Below are 14,727 nucleotides of genomic sequence, written 5' to 3'. Positions count from 1 at the left end.
GGCTTCTCTCCAGTGTGAGTCCTTTCATGGATCCGAATGGAACTGGAACAGCTGAAGGCTTTCCCACACTGCTTACATTCATAGGGCTTCTCTCCGGTGTGGGTCCTTTCATGCATTCGAAAGGAACTGGAACAACTGAAGGCTTTCCCACACTGTTTGCATTCATAAGGTTTCTCTCCAGTGTGCGTTCTTTCATGCATTCGAAATGAACTGGAAAAGCTGAAGGCTTTCCCACACTGTTTACATTCATAGGGTTTCTCTCCAGTGTGAATTCTTTCATGCATTCGAAAAGAGCTAGAACAACTGAAGGCTTTGCCACACTGTTTACACTCGTAGGGCTTCTCTCCAGTGTGAGTTCTTTCATGGATTCGAACAGAACTTGAACAACTGAAAGCCTTACCACACTGTTTACATTCATGAGGTTTCTCACCGGTGTGAGTCCTTTCATGCATTCTAAAAGAACTGGAGCAACTGAAGGCTTTCCCACATTGCTTACACTCATAGGGCTTCTCTCCAGTGTGAGTTCTCTCATGAATCTGAAATGAACTAGGACAATCAAAGGCTTTGCCACATTCCTTACACTTATAAGGACCATTTCCAGTATGCATAATCATGTGTCTTCTGTAGCTTGGAAGAGAAATGAATGCTTTCCCACATTCCTTGCAATCATAAGGTTTCTCCCCAGTATGAATCCTTTCATGCTTTCGAAAGGAACTAGGAAAACTGAAGGCTTTGCCACATTTTCTACATTTATAAGGTTTTTCACCGGTATGAATCCTTTCATGACTTCTAAAAGATGTCGGACAACTAAGAGCTTTACCACATTGCTTACACTGATAGGGTTTTTCTCCAGTGTGAGTCCTTTCATGTATTTGAAAAGTCTGGTAATATCTGAAGGCTTTTCCACACTGTTTACATTCATAGGGCTTCTCTCCAGAGTGAGTTCTTTCATGGTTTCGAAATGAACTTGGATGACTAAAAGTTTTCCCACATTCTTTACATTTGTATGGTTTCTCTCCTGTGTGCATTCTCATGTGTCCTCGAAAGGTTGTGTGATAAATGAAGGCTTTGCCACACTCCTTACATTCATATGGTTTCTCTCCAGTGTGAGTCCTTTCATGGATCTGGAAGGAACTGGGCCAACTGAAAGCTTTCCCACATTCCTTACATTTATAGGGTTTCTCTCCAGTGTGAGTCCTTTCATGTATTCGAAATGAACTTCGAAAGCTGAATGTTTTCCCACATTCCTTACATTCATACAACTTTTCCCCATATTTGTGGCACTCATAAGGTTTGCATCCATTATGAGATTTCATGTGCCTATTAAGAGATGAGTGACACATATAGACTTTTCCACACACATTACACTCATAGGGTTTTGCTGCAGGAAGAGTTTTCTTATTCTGTTTAATATCTGGCATCTGGCTGACAGTTTCCCTAAACTGATCTTCTTTCTTTTCACCAAGTCTCTCTTCTACATGATCTCTGTAAAATATGAGAAATGCATTATTAGCAGCTTTTTTATCAATGACTTTACAATTACTAATGATTATTAAATATTTCACAATTACTAATAGGTAACAGAATTATACTTTTACTCTTTTCTTAAAGCAAGTATGTAAATGAATGCTCTGGATGAGTGTCTGACCACTGCTATTAACAAAACAGTGATAGTTGCAATATGCAGTTTCTTAATATTCTTTAGAAGTGAATTATTTTTCAAATACTGAATAAATGTGATTTAAAAAATTATCAATGAAAATTTTTATAGAAATACATAAATATGAAATTGGATTGGTTTTGTTTACTTGCTTTTTAAAATTTCATGACACACTAAGATTTTCTCATGGGACACTACTTGTTTTGTACATCAAACTCACCTTAGATTTCTCCCCCGGTTTTTATGCTGATCTTCAATGTTGTGGTCGTCCCAATTTTCCTCTAAAATACAAACCCAGAAAAGTCATTTCAGAGTGATATGAAAGTATGGAAAGATTTGAGTCTATGTCGGTCATGAGCCGATAGCCTGACAACTTTACATACTAAGGTATGCCCTTTCCATGATGTAAATATTAGAACCTCATTGATGAGCAAAACATGTTTGTTCTCTAATTGACTGAGTATGACAATGATTTTGTTCTTACCTATAGAAGCCAAGTTAATGAATGTTTCCTGCATCACATCTCTGTAGAGCTCCTTCTGGGAAAGGTCCAGCAAAGCCCACTCCTCCTGGGTGAAATTCACAGCCACATCCTCAAAGGCCACTGAGTCCTAAAACATCACACATATATACAAGTAGAGGAAGGTAGGTCAAACTGATAAAACTTGGGACCTACATTCAACCCATTAAGAAATTCACATGTGATTCTATGGTCTGCAGATATTTATGGTCTAACTTGGTCATCAGAAATCTTTTTGTATGTTTTGAAAAACTTTTTCTTTTCTTTTCCCTTTGCAAGTGACTCTGTAGAGAATATCCCCGAATCTCTCTAATGGTTTAAGATCCTGCAGCATCTGTATATCATGGGGTTGCAAATTGGTTCCCATCCCATCAGCCTGCAGTTAGAGCTAAGCAGGTGCAGCTAAGCAGGTGATCTATAAAGATCAGACAAGCTGTATTTGTCGAACTTTCAAATCATCTCATGATATTGCATTGTATTCTTTTTTTTTTTTTTTTGTCTTTTTGAGACAAGATCTCACTATGCAGTTCTGGCTGGCTGTGAGCTCACTTTATAGCCCAGCCTGTTCTTGAACTCACAACGATCCTCTTGCCTAAGCCTCCAAAGGATTATAAGTGTGCACCACCATGCCTGGCTGTATTCTTCTTCTTATCATTTCCTTTTCATTAAAAAAGTGGAAGGTTATATACCTTTTTTAAAAAAGAAAACACAAAAGTATATAACTTGCCACAAATTGGATAGAACTGGAAGATATTAAGTGAAATAATCCACACAGAAATAGACCAGTACCACACACTCATTCTCGTATGTGGAAGCTCAAAATTGTCCTGAATGTAGAACAGTGATTACCAGAGGTTAGAAAGGTGTGGGTGGATGTGGGGGGAGGGAGAGGTGGATAAAGTGAGGCTGGATTTGATCAGTGTATGTATATGTTGAAATATCACATTAAACCCTATGACTATGGACAACTGACACATTAATCAAAAATACATCTTTATGTCTGGTGGACTGAGCAACTTCATTGAAGATAACAGTATGCAATACAATAAGCATTGTTAATTCCTATCATTTTGCTTTGAGGTCATGTATCATTTTTGTTACTTCTGTGTTGTTTTGATTTTGTCTTCATTTTTTGTTAGTTTTTTTAACTTTTAAAATAAAAGAGAAAATAATACATTTTTATAGATCTGAGGACCAGTGGAACAGATTAGAAGATGTGGACACAACTACAAACACACTCAGCCACATTATCTTTGACAAAGGGGCCAAACATGTTCACTGGAAGAAAGATAGCCTCTTTAATAAATGGTGCCGGGAAAACTGGCTCTCTACATGCCAAACACTAAAACTAGACCCATGTCCATCACCACGCACTAAAGTCAAAATGGATCAAAGATTTAAATATTAAAGCAGAAACACTAAATCTACTGGAAAAGAAAGTAAGTCAAAGTCTTAAAGACATAGGGGTAGGCACAGTCTTCATGAACAAAACTCAAACTGCATGGGAAACACTTCAAAGAATCAACAGTTGGGATCTCATCCTATTAAAAAGCTCTTGTACTTCAAAAGAAATCACCAATAGAGTGAAAAGACAACACAAAGAGTGGGAAAACATTTTAGCTAACTGTCCCTCAGACAAAGGACTTACATCTAGAACATATAAAGAATTGAAAAAACTCAGAACCCCCAAATTCAAAGACCCAGTCCAAAACTGGGCATCTGAGATGAATACACACTTCTCAGATAAAGAAATACAAATGGCAAGTAAATACATGAAAAAATGTTCAACATCATTGGTCTTTCAAGAAATGCAAATTAAAACAACACTGAGATTTCATCTCACCCCAGTAAGAATGGCTACTATCAAGAAATCAACCAACAACAAATGCTGGAGGAGCTGTGGGGAAAAAGGAACTCTTCTCCACTGTTGGCAATGTAGACTGGTGCAACCACTTTGGAAATCAGTTTGGAAATTCCTCAAAAAATTAGGATTAGAGGTCTCATTTTACCCAGCTATTCCCCTTCTGGGCACTTTCCCAGAATAATTATAAACACCACACCACAGCAATATATGTGCACCCATGTTTACAACAGAACAATTTGTCACAGCAAATCTTGGAAACAACCAAAATGCCCATCAACTGAGGAGTGGATAAGAAAAATGTGGTATTTTTATACAATGGAGTACTACTCAGCTATAAATAAAGATAAACTCGAGGCTTTTATAGGTAAATAGATGCAACTAGAGACCATACTTATGAATGAAATAAATCAGACCAGCATGTATTGTCTCCCTAGTGTAAGAACCTGAAAGAGTAAAAAAAAACCTGGAAGGTACAATAGATATTGTGAAAGAAAAAAAATTGCTCAATAGGAAAGAATAACTGGGATGAGGGAAAGAAGATAGGAAAAAAAGGAAGGGAAATATATATATACACAAGATAGCTAAGATAATTGTACTACTGTTACGGCAAAAATTCAGGCTGTATTCCGCAAGAGACCAAAGAGAACAGACAAAGTTTTTAATTTAGACCGGTCACCTCTCATCCCGACTTGCAAATCCGGGAAGTGGGCGTGGACCTGTCTTTGTTCCCAGGTTATATACATTTTTGGTTTCCATGGTAACAGAAAGGCATGTTGTAGCCCTGGCCACATGTTGTTTTCCTTGTGCCATGTAACCAGGTCAGGCTCCGGTCATGAGCCCAACCACAATGATATATACTTTCTGTACTCTGTTCTATATGTCCCCCTTTAGATAACCATACATTTGCTTTATGGTTACAATGTTTACCTAGGGCCAGGAGATGGAACTGCCCAGGCAGGGTCATGGAGGGTTAACTAGGCCTAGGCACCCCCTTATCTTAGGGAGACATTCCTGGGCAGTGTTGATCGGGGGAATTAGCTCTTACACTGTCCCAGGAGGCTTCCCAAGGCACCATGGAGGCTTTTACCAAAACTATTTTATCCAAAATAATATGCTAAGATTCATTGCCCCCTACACTACTAATTTCTACTGGTTTATTGAAAGGAACAGTTAACATTTAATTGTTTGATCAATCTTGTATACCTATATCTGGTAATCTCAGCAACTACTTTGAAGATAATAATAAATAATATAACAACCATTGTTGATTTCCTATCATCTTGTTTTGAAACTGTATCATTTTTATAGTTTTTGTGTTGTTTTTTGTCATTTTTGTTATTTTTTGTTCTTTTCTCTTTAAAATTAAAAAAAACTTTTTTAATTTTTTAAAATACTTTTTTTTTTTTTTTTTGCCAGGTGTGATAGTGCATGCTAGTATAATCCCAGCACTTGGGAGGCTGAAGCAGGAGGATTGTTGTGAGTTTGAGGCCAGCCTGGGCTACAAAGTGAGCTCAAGGCCAGCCTGAACTGCATAACAAGACCCGGTCTCAAAAAGACAAAAAAAAAAAACAAAACACTTTTTTTTTCCAAAAAAAAAAAAAAAAAAAAAAAAAAAACAAAACACTTTTTTAATTGAGAAAGAAATGTTTCTCTGTCTATATTCATTTTCTCACAGATATAATACCTGAATAGAAGGAAATTATTCCTACATTTTTATTGTGATCACTTCAAATCTTACCGCAGTCCAATGACAGGTACACAGCATCTCAGAGAATTCTATACAACTTGAACAAATACTTCTATTTGGAGATGAGCAACTACTTCTCAGAAAAATTTTCAGCTCCTGCATCATTATATACCATATCACTAAGCATTCAAAAAAACAGAGGTAAGTCTGTATGAGATCTTAATCTATAAATATATACTAAAGAACTGTACACATTTTCTTCATTCCCCTAGTTATATGTGTGAGCCTATGGAAGACCAACTTCCAGCAGACTACGTTTTCTAAAAGGACTGCACATCCTTAGAAGTAGAGTAAACTGAGTCAAAATATTCTTTGAAAGAAGTATTCATTTTAACTTGTGTAGGTATGTATCACAGACTCAGTCGCTGTTTTTGTTCCTGTCCCATCTGACACAGGTAGGGAGTTACAGAGAAGGTAGAGGACAAGCACGAGGAAGAAGGCATAGGAGCTCTGCAGGATCTCTGTACTCACAAGCTTCAGGACTGCTTCCTTCCAAAGTGCAGCACATATAAGACTGATATTAAGGTACCAGAAGGCCAGGGACGTAGCTTAGGGGTACAAGCGCCTGCCTGGCAAGCACAAGGTTCGGAGTTCGATTCCCGGTACCCCAAATAAATAAATAAATGAATAAATAAAATAAACCTGGGAAGAAGAATCTGTGAGGTTCTCTAGAATAATCCTTTGGGCCGGGGATACAGCTCAGCGGCACAAGCGCCTGCCTGGCAAGCACAAGGTCCTGAGTTCCATTCCCAGTACCTAAAATAAAAAAAATTTTTTATAAAGGTACCAGAGCAGTTCTTTCCTTAAGACTTTTTGTTGGGAGCTGCTGAAGCTGGAAAATAATTACACGTGCAGGATGAAGCCAGCCTGAAAACACAAAGTGCTGTAACTTGTTAACTGATTGCTGGGTAGCGAGGTGGAAATTAACCAGCTTCTTGAGGGTATAAATAAATGCCCCTACTGTTGACGTCAGTCCTCTTGCTCATCAGGCAAGAGGTAACTCCACCTGACCCTGGCTGTTGCCTCTTTTCTTTATTTTCTAAATCCTCTCGCCATTTTCTCCCGGGGACCACCGAGAGACCACCGAGCCCCACAACTCTTGGCTGACTTTCAGGAATGGGTCATGAATGACACTTTGCAAGGAAGTTCATGAATACCCACAGCTGTCTGATGGTGAATGATGGAGTTTGGACCATCAAACTCCATCTCCCAAAGGCCCACGTGTTGAAGTCTTGGTGCCCACTGCGTGGCACTCCTTGGAGGTAACAGAACCTATAGAAGACGGTACCTGGTAGAAAGAAGTTAGGTCACTGGGGGCACGCCCTTGAAAGGGATACTGCAGCCTCAGACCCTCCTGTTTCTCTCAGCTTCTGGGCACTATGAGGTGAGCGGGCCTCTTCTTCCACGCACTTCCACCGTGATGTACAGTGTCTCTACAGGACCAAAGCATCAGGGCCAAGCAACCATGGACTGAAACTGGCAGCCAAAATAACTATTTCCTCCGTAAGTTGGTTATCTCAGGTATTTTATCCTAGCAACAGAAAGCTAACATAGTGAATTTGCCCATAGTTACAGAATACGTAAGTTCAGCAGAGCTGTCCTCCAAAAGACATGAATCCCCTCTCCCTAAACTCAGGAGGAAGCGACTGTCCAACAGGCACTCTGGAGGCTGATCTGCTGTCTCCGATTCCAGCCCCCACAAAGTAAACACACAAGCCCAAGGGCACACAGAAGTCCCTAAGCTGTGTAATTCCCCTAAATACTGATCTCTGAAACAGACCATTAACTTATTGATGTCCATGTTAAAGGGACAGAGAAAAACTTACCAGGGACCAATTCTGACACCAAAATGTACCTATTTGGTAAAGTAACAACCAACTATCCACATCCCACTTGATGGTGGGACTAGGGAGTAAAATGAGCTGCTCAGTTCAACCCTAACTACTCCCTGTACCACTGAGCTGCGTAATTTGCACTAAGGAAGTCCTACTACCTACTGCACAGAAGAGAACTAACACGAGCAGGCCCGAGAGGGTTTCTCTTTACTAACACCTGCTTGCAAAGCTCACCCATCACTGCTATCTGTGAGTGACAGCTTCCGAAAGACCTCACCAACGTAAGTGATAAGTGTGGCACAGGACAGAAAAAGGAGCAACAGGGTGGGACGGCACAGGCCTGAAGTCTGAGCCTTCTGGGAAGCTGAGGCAGGAGGATCGCAAGTTTAAGCCCAGTCTGGGTAACCCAGTGAAACCCCGTCTCAAAAAACAATGATTTTAAAGAGCTGGGCATGTAGCTTAGTGAGAAGGCCCTGGTTTTGAGTCCTAGTACCCCCACCAAAAATAAAGTAACAACACAACAAAACCTACAAAGGATATGAGGACTAGGGGTGTGGCTCAGTGGTAGAGCATTTACCTACCATGCACAAGGCTATGGCTGTGTCCAAATGTCTCCCACAAAAGCCTCATGCAGTCATAGGTGGTGCTTTTTCAGAGGGGGCTGGGTGTACAGTGTGTGAAACTGAGACTGATTCATGCTCCCTGTCCTAAGTAGCCTGCGTAAGATAAAAGGGTAGGAAGATGCTGTAAAGGCCCCTTGTTGTTTTGCTGTCTTCTGCCTGCAATGAACTGTTTCTCCTTTAAGATGCTTCTCTGCCTTAAAGCCAGCCAACTATGGACTGAAACTTTTGTGAACTGTAAACAAAATAAACCTTTCTTCCTTTAACTCTGAGTGTCAGGTATTTTGTCTCAGCAATGAGAAAAGTACCTAAGACAGAGGTAAACCTGGCACCTCCCCTCGGCCTGACCCTAGTGCTCCATTCTTCACACACTGGCTTCTCCAGAACTGTAAGGTAAACAAACTTGCACTTTTTTGAGAAAGGGTGTCACTATGCAATCCAGAATGGCCTTCAACTTGTAGTGATCCTCCTGCCTCAGCTTCCCCAGCACTAAAATTACAGGTTACGCTACCATCTCTGGTTTATTTTCTTTATTTTGGGACACGGTCTTGCTAAGTTGCTCAGACTGGCCTCAAACTTGTAGTCCTCCTGCCTCAGCCTCTGGGTAGCTGGGATTATGGGTAGGGACCACCATGCCTGGCCAAACCGTGAGTGTGAAGTCATGTATTTGATCCCCTGGTTTTAACCTCTAATGAAAGAGGAGAAGGATAAGAAAATGAGGACAAAGTGACACAGTCATTTACAGGCTAAGGCAGTGATGGCGAACCTTTCAGAGCTTTCAATGACACAAAGAGCCTGCTGGCATGCGTGACATCCATTCACCACCACTGTGCTAGTGGAGACAGTGGAAATTTGTGAGAAGGGACAGGAGTATAAGCAGAAAATGGAGCCACTAAGAAAGAATCACAAAGGAAGGCTAGGGAAAAACAACTTTATGGGGCTGGGGATTTAGCTCAGCAGCACAGCACCTGTCTGGCAAGCGCAAGGTCATGAGTTCGATTCCCAGTACTGGAAAAAAAAACCAAAAAAAAGGAAAAATGAAAAACAACTTTAACAGAAATAAAGAATGCCTTTGAGCCGGGCATGGTGGCGCACGCCTGTAATCCCAGCACTGGGGTGGCCGAGGCAGGAGGATCGTTGCAAGTCGAGACCAGCCTGGGCTACAAAGTTAGCTCAAGGCCAGCCTGAACCGAATAACGAGACCCTGTCTCAGAAAGACAAAAAAAAAAAAAAAATGCCTTTGAGCTAGACACAGTGGTGCTTGTCTGCATCCCAGCACTGGGGAGAAACAAGAGGATCGCTGTGAGCTTGAGGTCAGCCTGGACTACTTTTTAAAGATGCTGTCTTTAAAAAAAAAGTAGCAATGTCCACGGAAAGAATCAGTAACCTTTGGAGAAAAATCATAACCTTCCATAATTAAAATATAAAAAGAGAAAAGAATATAAAAGAACAAAATATCTATTATACTCTAAGTATTACAAAAAGTATCACATACATATAATGGAACTATACCAAAGAAAAGAAAGGAACAGAGTAACTGAAACAATGCCTGAAATTTTCCTCCCAATAACAACACCAACCAGATCCAGAAAGCTCAAGAGAATACTAAGTGGGGTAAATATCAAAAAACACATGTCGGGCCTGGGATACAGCTCAGTGGCACAGTGCTTGCCTGGCAAGTACAAGGTCCTGAGTTCAATTCCTGCTACAAAAAAAAAAAAGAGAGAGCATCTGTAGACTCTAGAATGCATTCTAACAAAAAACACATGTAGCCGGGCATGGTGGCACATATCTATAATCCCAGCATTCAGGAGGTTGAGGCAGGAGGCTCACCATGAGTTCAAGGCCAGCCTAAACTATATGGGAGACCCTGTCTTTCAAAAAAATATATAGATATAGATATAGATATAGATATCATTTTAAAAGGAGAAAGAAGATCTGTCATCTCAAGTACTCAGGACACTGAGGCAAGAGGGTTGCAAGTTTGAGATCAGCCTGGGCAACTTGCCAAGATCCTATCTCAAAATAAAAACTGAAAAAAGAAGAAGATGAAGAAAAAGGAAAAAAGAAGATGACGAGGAGGAGGAGAAAGAAAACCAGAGGGAGAAAGAGAACAAGAACAAAAAGAAGAACAAGAAGAGCAGAAGGAGCTGAAAATACAGGTGAGTTGTAGAGTGCTTGCCTAGTACTATATGTGAAGTCCCAGGTTCAAGTCCCAGTACCACAAATAATAAAAAGATCCATCAGGCAGAAAACCAAGAAGGATATAATTGAACTAAACAGCACCATCAAAGAAATGGGTGTCGTGGAAACCCATAGAATACATCTGACTATGGCAATATCCTTCTCAAGTTCATGTGAAACATTCACCGTGATACGTGACATTGTGGGACAAAAAGAGTCTTAACAAAATAGAAAGAACAGAAATCACACAAAATATGCTCTGTTACTGCAGTGGCATCCATTTAGCAATCAATAGCAGGAAGACAGCTAGAAAGTCCCCAAACACTTGGAAATTAAATGACACATAGCTGAAAAGAGAAATTTCAAGAGCAATGAAAAATTACTTCAGAAAGAAGGGGAAAGAAAGAGAGGGAGGGAGGGAGAGAGGAAAAAGCATAAAGAATAGAATGAAGGGCCGGTTGTGGTGGCGCACGCCTGTAATCCCAGCACTCAGGAGGCTGAGGCAGGTGGATCCTTGCGAGTACAAGACCAGCCTGGGTTACAAAGAGAGCTCAAGGGCAGCCTGAGTTGCAGAGCGAGACCCTGTCTCAAAAAGACAAAAAACAAACAAAGAAAAAAAACCATGCATAGGTACAAATCCCTTTGATAAATGTTATCATTATGCATCTCTAAAATATACCAGTAGCCAGGCATGGTGTTGCATGCGTGTAATTCCAGCTCTCAGGAGGCTGGGGCAGGATGATCACCTAGGCTACATAGTGAGTTCAAGGTCAGCCTGAACTGCTCAGCGAGAACCAGTCTCAAAAAAAAAAGAAGACAACATAGGGAAAAACATCCATGTGATCTTGGATTTACCTACTGCAAGCTTTTAGATATCACTTAAGATCCGTAAAGAAAAAAAAGTATAACTAAAGTGAAAAACTCTTGCTCTATGAAGATTTTATGTTAAGAATAAAATAAGAACCTAAAAGGTTTTGTTGTGGATGCTGAGAGGGGCAGCAGGATGAATTGTATTCTTTAAGCAAAGCGTGAAGGTCTCTCACACAGGCACTTGTGTAAGTTCCCCCAACCCTGCCCCAGAATTTGTATGTCCCGACTGAATGTTCCTAGAGGAAGATTTTGTTCATGACATGCCACGCATTACTGTGCTCCTGGAGGGGAAAGGTGGATGGTGTTAAACAGGAAGGCAGTAAACCAGGGAGGGGTAGAACTGGCCTGATGCCCTGCTACAAGGGAGGAGCATCCAGGAAAGTTTGCAAAGCACAACTTTGATCCAGAGGAATTTCCCAGGATGCAGCTGCCCGGAGGAATTTCCCAGGATGCAGTTGCCCAGAAAAGGCAATGGAAGCAGAGGCACAAGGATTTTATACCACGAACCTCCAGATGCTTGTTCTTTCCTCTCATAACGTCATCCACAAACAATCTCATCATTTCATTAAGTCCATCTGTGAAGAACGATAATGAAATAGTGCATCTGGCTGAAATGCACCGTGCAGGACAAACAGCTGATAAATGGTGCTTGTCCAACGGAGGAGGAAGCTGTCATTTGGGGACGTGGGATGGGGTCCAGAAATCTAGGGATCACTGCCAGCCCCCGAGGGGCGAGCTAGGACGCAGGGCTGTGGATCTGAGACCCTGCCTCCCATACATCTGTAAACTACAGGGGAAAGGGGCGACCCCTGCAGGGCAAGGAAGCAGTGGGGTCCCCACAGACCACAGCTCCTGCCACGCAGGAACTGCACCCCCAAATCGGGGTCCCCGTGACTCCCGCGGTCCCGCTGCCGTCCCCGCCCCGCCCATGGCCAGAGGGGAGCGAGGCCAAGCTACGCCCGGGACTCGGCCTGCTCCAACCAGACCCTGCACCCTCGTCTCTCCCGCACTCACCATCTCCCGGCTTCCTCCCCGCGCCTTCTGCGGCCCTCGAAGTCCCAGCGCCACCTGTGGTCCTCCAGCGAAAGCGAGATGCTAAGGGAAGAGCGGCCAAAGCATAGCGTGCTCCACACCGCCAGGCGCCGTGTCGTCCCGCCCTCACCTTTCCGGCGACGCCTCTGATTGGGCATCTTATTCGGACACGCCCCCTATCTTCTCCTGAGTGACAGCGGAGACGGAAGACGCTTCCTGAGCCCGCTCTAATATAGCCGGCACTGGGAATGCAGCTGCCGGGGGTGTTGGCGTTACAGGAGAACTTACTCTGTCTGCACCGAGCGTTGGTGTCACAAGAACTGGGTGTTGGTATCTGCCCGTAGCTTCTTCTGAATGCCGGTGCACAGGTGTGCGCAGGCAATTCCTGATTCAGTTTCTACAAGAGACATCCAGACCACAAAGGGGAGAGTCACATGTCCACCTGGGCTTGAGTACGGCTGCGCCTCTTCATTACAAATACTAAAAAGCCCCCTCTACATGGCTAACGAAAATCTGGTCCCACTGATCTTTTTTTTTTTTTTTTTTTTTTTTTGGTCCCACTGATCTTTGACCATTGATAGAGCTGTGTCTCCCATCCAACACTTTCTCCCTGTTCAAGGCCTCTATGCCTGGCACTGGAGCTGTCTGTGGTGATTGAACCTCGTCTAACCTAGGCGCAGAAAATTATCTCAGCTAAGAAGTATGTTCATGAACATACTTAACTGTTTTTAACTGTATGGTTTAGTAGTGTTAACTACATTGACCTGTGACACCATCTCTACTGTAGAACTATTTTCATCTTGCAAAAGATAAAACCCTGAAAGAAAAGGCTGGGAATGGTGGTGCACACCTGTAATTCCATCACTGGGGAGGCTGAGGCAGGAAGATTGCCCAGAGTTTGAAGCCAGCCTAGGCTACATAGGGAGTTTAAGGCTATTGGGTTAATAATATCTCTTAGTTACTTCGGGCTGATCAGGTCCACAATCTCCTGAAGGAATGTACAGCAAAGGCTAAATAAGGCTAAATAAAAAGAGGCAAATGGAATGATTTCAGGGATCCAGGAGGATCAAAGCCCTCTCACAGAATTCAAGATTCTCTCAGGGCTAAGACCAAGACCTTCTTTAGGTGGCCCATATTTATTTAGTCATCAAGAGAAGGGAAGGGAGTGCTCAGGAAAGGCATAATTAGTCATAAGTATTAAATTAATCCTTAATAAGGATTAAGTTCATCCACCCAGGATTGAGATGCCTGAGGCTATAGTTTTTATCTAGTTGAGATCAGATCCAGGTGTCCTTGACTGTGATCGTGTTTTATCCTTTGAGGCTTTCCGGCTTCATCCGCCACTACAGGCTTAGTAGGGATTAATGACTCACAGAGGTTCACTTATTATGAGTCCACCATTTCCAGACAAGGAGCCTAGGCCTTGGACAGATTCAAGTGAATATGAAAAGCCGGGCCTGGGGATTTAGCTCAGTGGCACGGCGCCTGCCTGGCAAGCACAAGGTCCCGAGTTCTATTCCCGATACTGGAAGAAAAACAAAGACAAAAAAAAGCCAAGTGATTAAGTCCTGCTCGGGGCTGCTTTGTAGTGGTCTCCAGCACAAGGCCAACCTGACCTACATAAGATCCTGTCTCTAACTAAATAAATAATAAAGCCTTCTGCCCATTAAACACTAACTTCCCAATTTCTCCTCCTGGCAAACATAATTCTACTTATTTTTTTTAAAGAAAACAAACTTGCTTTTTAACAGGGAATGGGAGGAAGGGTTGTCTGAGCAGATATGGGGTTAGGGTGTCAGAAACACAGTGCCCTTCAGGCTGAGTTCCCTTTGGCCTCTGAGCCTCCTGGAGCCGCCTCTGCAGCCCGCAGACTGGCATCAGGAAAAGTTACCACAGCATGGCTCACAGTGCCCAAAGCAAAGCCACCGGCAAACACCAGCAATTAGGCAGGAGTGGCCACAAGATGTCACAGCAGTGCTTGGCGGGCTCCAGTCCCAGAGCTCCTGTGGTCAGAGCCACCCACGCAGAGCTCAGGAACTCCAGTCTCCACGGCCACTATGCTAAGTCCATCATGGCCACTCTGATTTGTTCTGTTCTGTTTTGTTCTTTGAGACAGGTCTCCTATGCAGTTCAGCCTGGCCTTGAACTCACTATGTAGCCCAGGCTGGCTTCGAACTCTTGGTGGCCCTCCTCCCTCAGCCTCCCAAGTGCTGGGATGACAGACACTCACCACCGCACTTGATCCAGCTGGTATCAGCAAAATTCTACTTTCTATCACTACAGATTTAACTACTGTAGGTCCCTATTTGACTGCTTGCTTCACTCAGAAAAATGTCCCCAAGGCTTGTCATGGTTTGGGTTTTGTTTGCAAGGGAGAACAATACAATACAGGACA

The 14,727-nt window shown here is 42.6% G+C and overlaps 1 protein-coding gene and 1 long non-coding RNA gene across 2 annotated transcripts in view; one reads left to right on the top strand and one right to left on the bottom strand.

The window, feature by feature from the left end:
* The window catches only part of LOC102028207, a 22,810-nt gene extending 16,389 nt beyond the window's left edge, over window positions 1-6,421 (top strand). The window contains exons 4-6 of the long non-coding RNA XR_264135.2: window positions 2,151-2,305; window positions 5,720-5,932; window positions 6,187-6,421. This is a non-coding gene — a long non-coding RNA (uncharacterized LOC102028207). The remainder of the gene's footprint in view (window positions 1-2,150; window positions 2,306-5,719; window positions 5,933-6,186) is intronic.
* LOC102028552 (zinc finger protein 709) overlaps window positions 1-12,463 on the bottom strand; it is a 13,278-nt gene extending 815 nt beyond the window's left edge. The window contains exons 1-4 of the mRNA XM_013505119.1: window positions 12,315-12,463; window positions 2,145-2,271; window positions 1,881-1,941; window positions 22-1,485 (exon numbers count right to left, since the gene is read on the bottom strand). Of these exons, the coding sequence (XP_013360573.1) occupies window positions 22-1,485; window positions 1,881-1,941; window positions 2,145-2,271; window positions 12,315-12,317 (1,655 nt within the window). The 5' untranslated portion in view covers window positions 12,318-12,463. The remainder of the gene's footprint in view (window positions 1-21; window positions 1,486-1,880; window positions 1,942-2,144; window positions 2,272-12,314) is intronic.
* Between the last annotated feature and the right edge of the window lie 2,264 nt (window positions 12,464-14,727).

Source organism: Chinchilla lanigera, unplaced genomic scaffold, assembly GCF_000276665.1.
Source record: "Chinchilla lanigera isolate Chin_1 unplaced genomic scaffold, ChiLan1.0 scaffold00094, whole genome shotgun sequence".
Taxonomy (NCBI): domain Eukaryota; kingdom Metazoa; phylum Chordata; class Mammalia; order Rodentia; family Chinchillidae; genus Chinchilla; species Chinchilla lanigera.
This window is presented reverse-complemented; position numbering and strand designations above follow the sequence as displayed.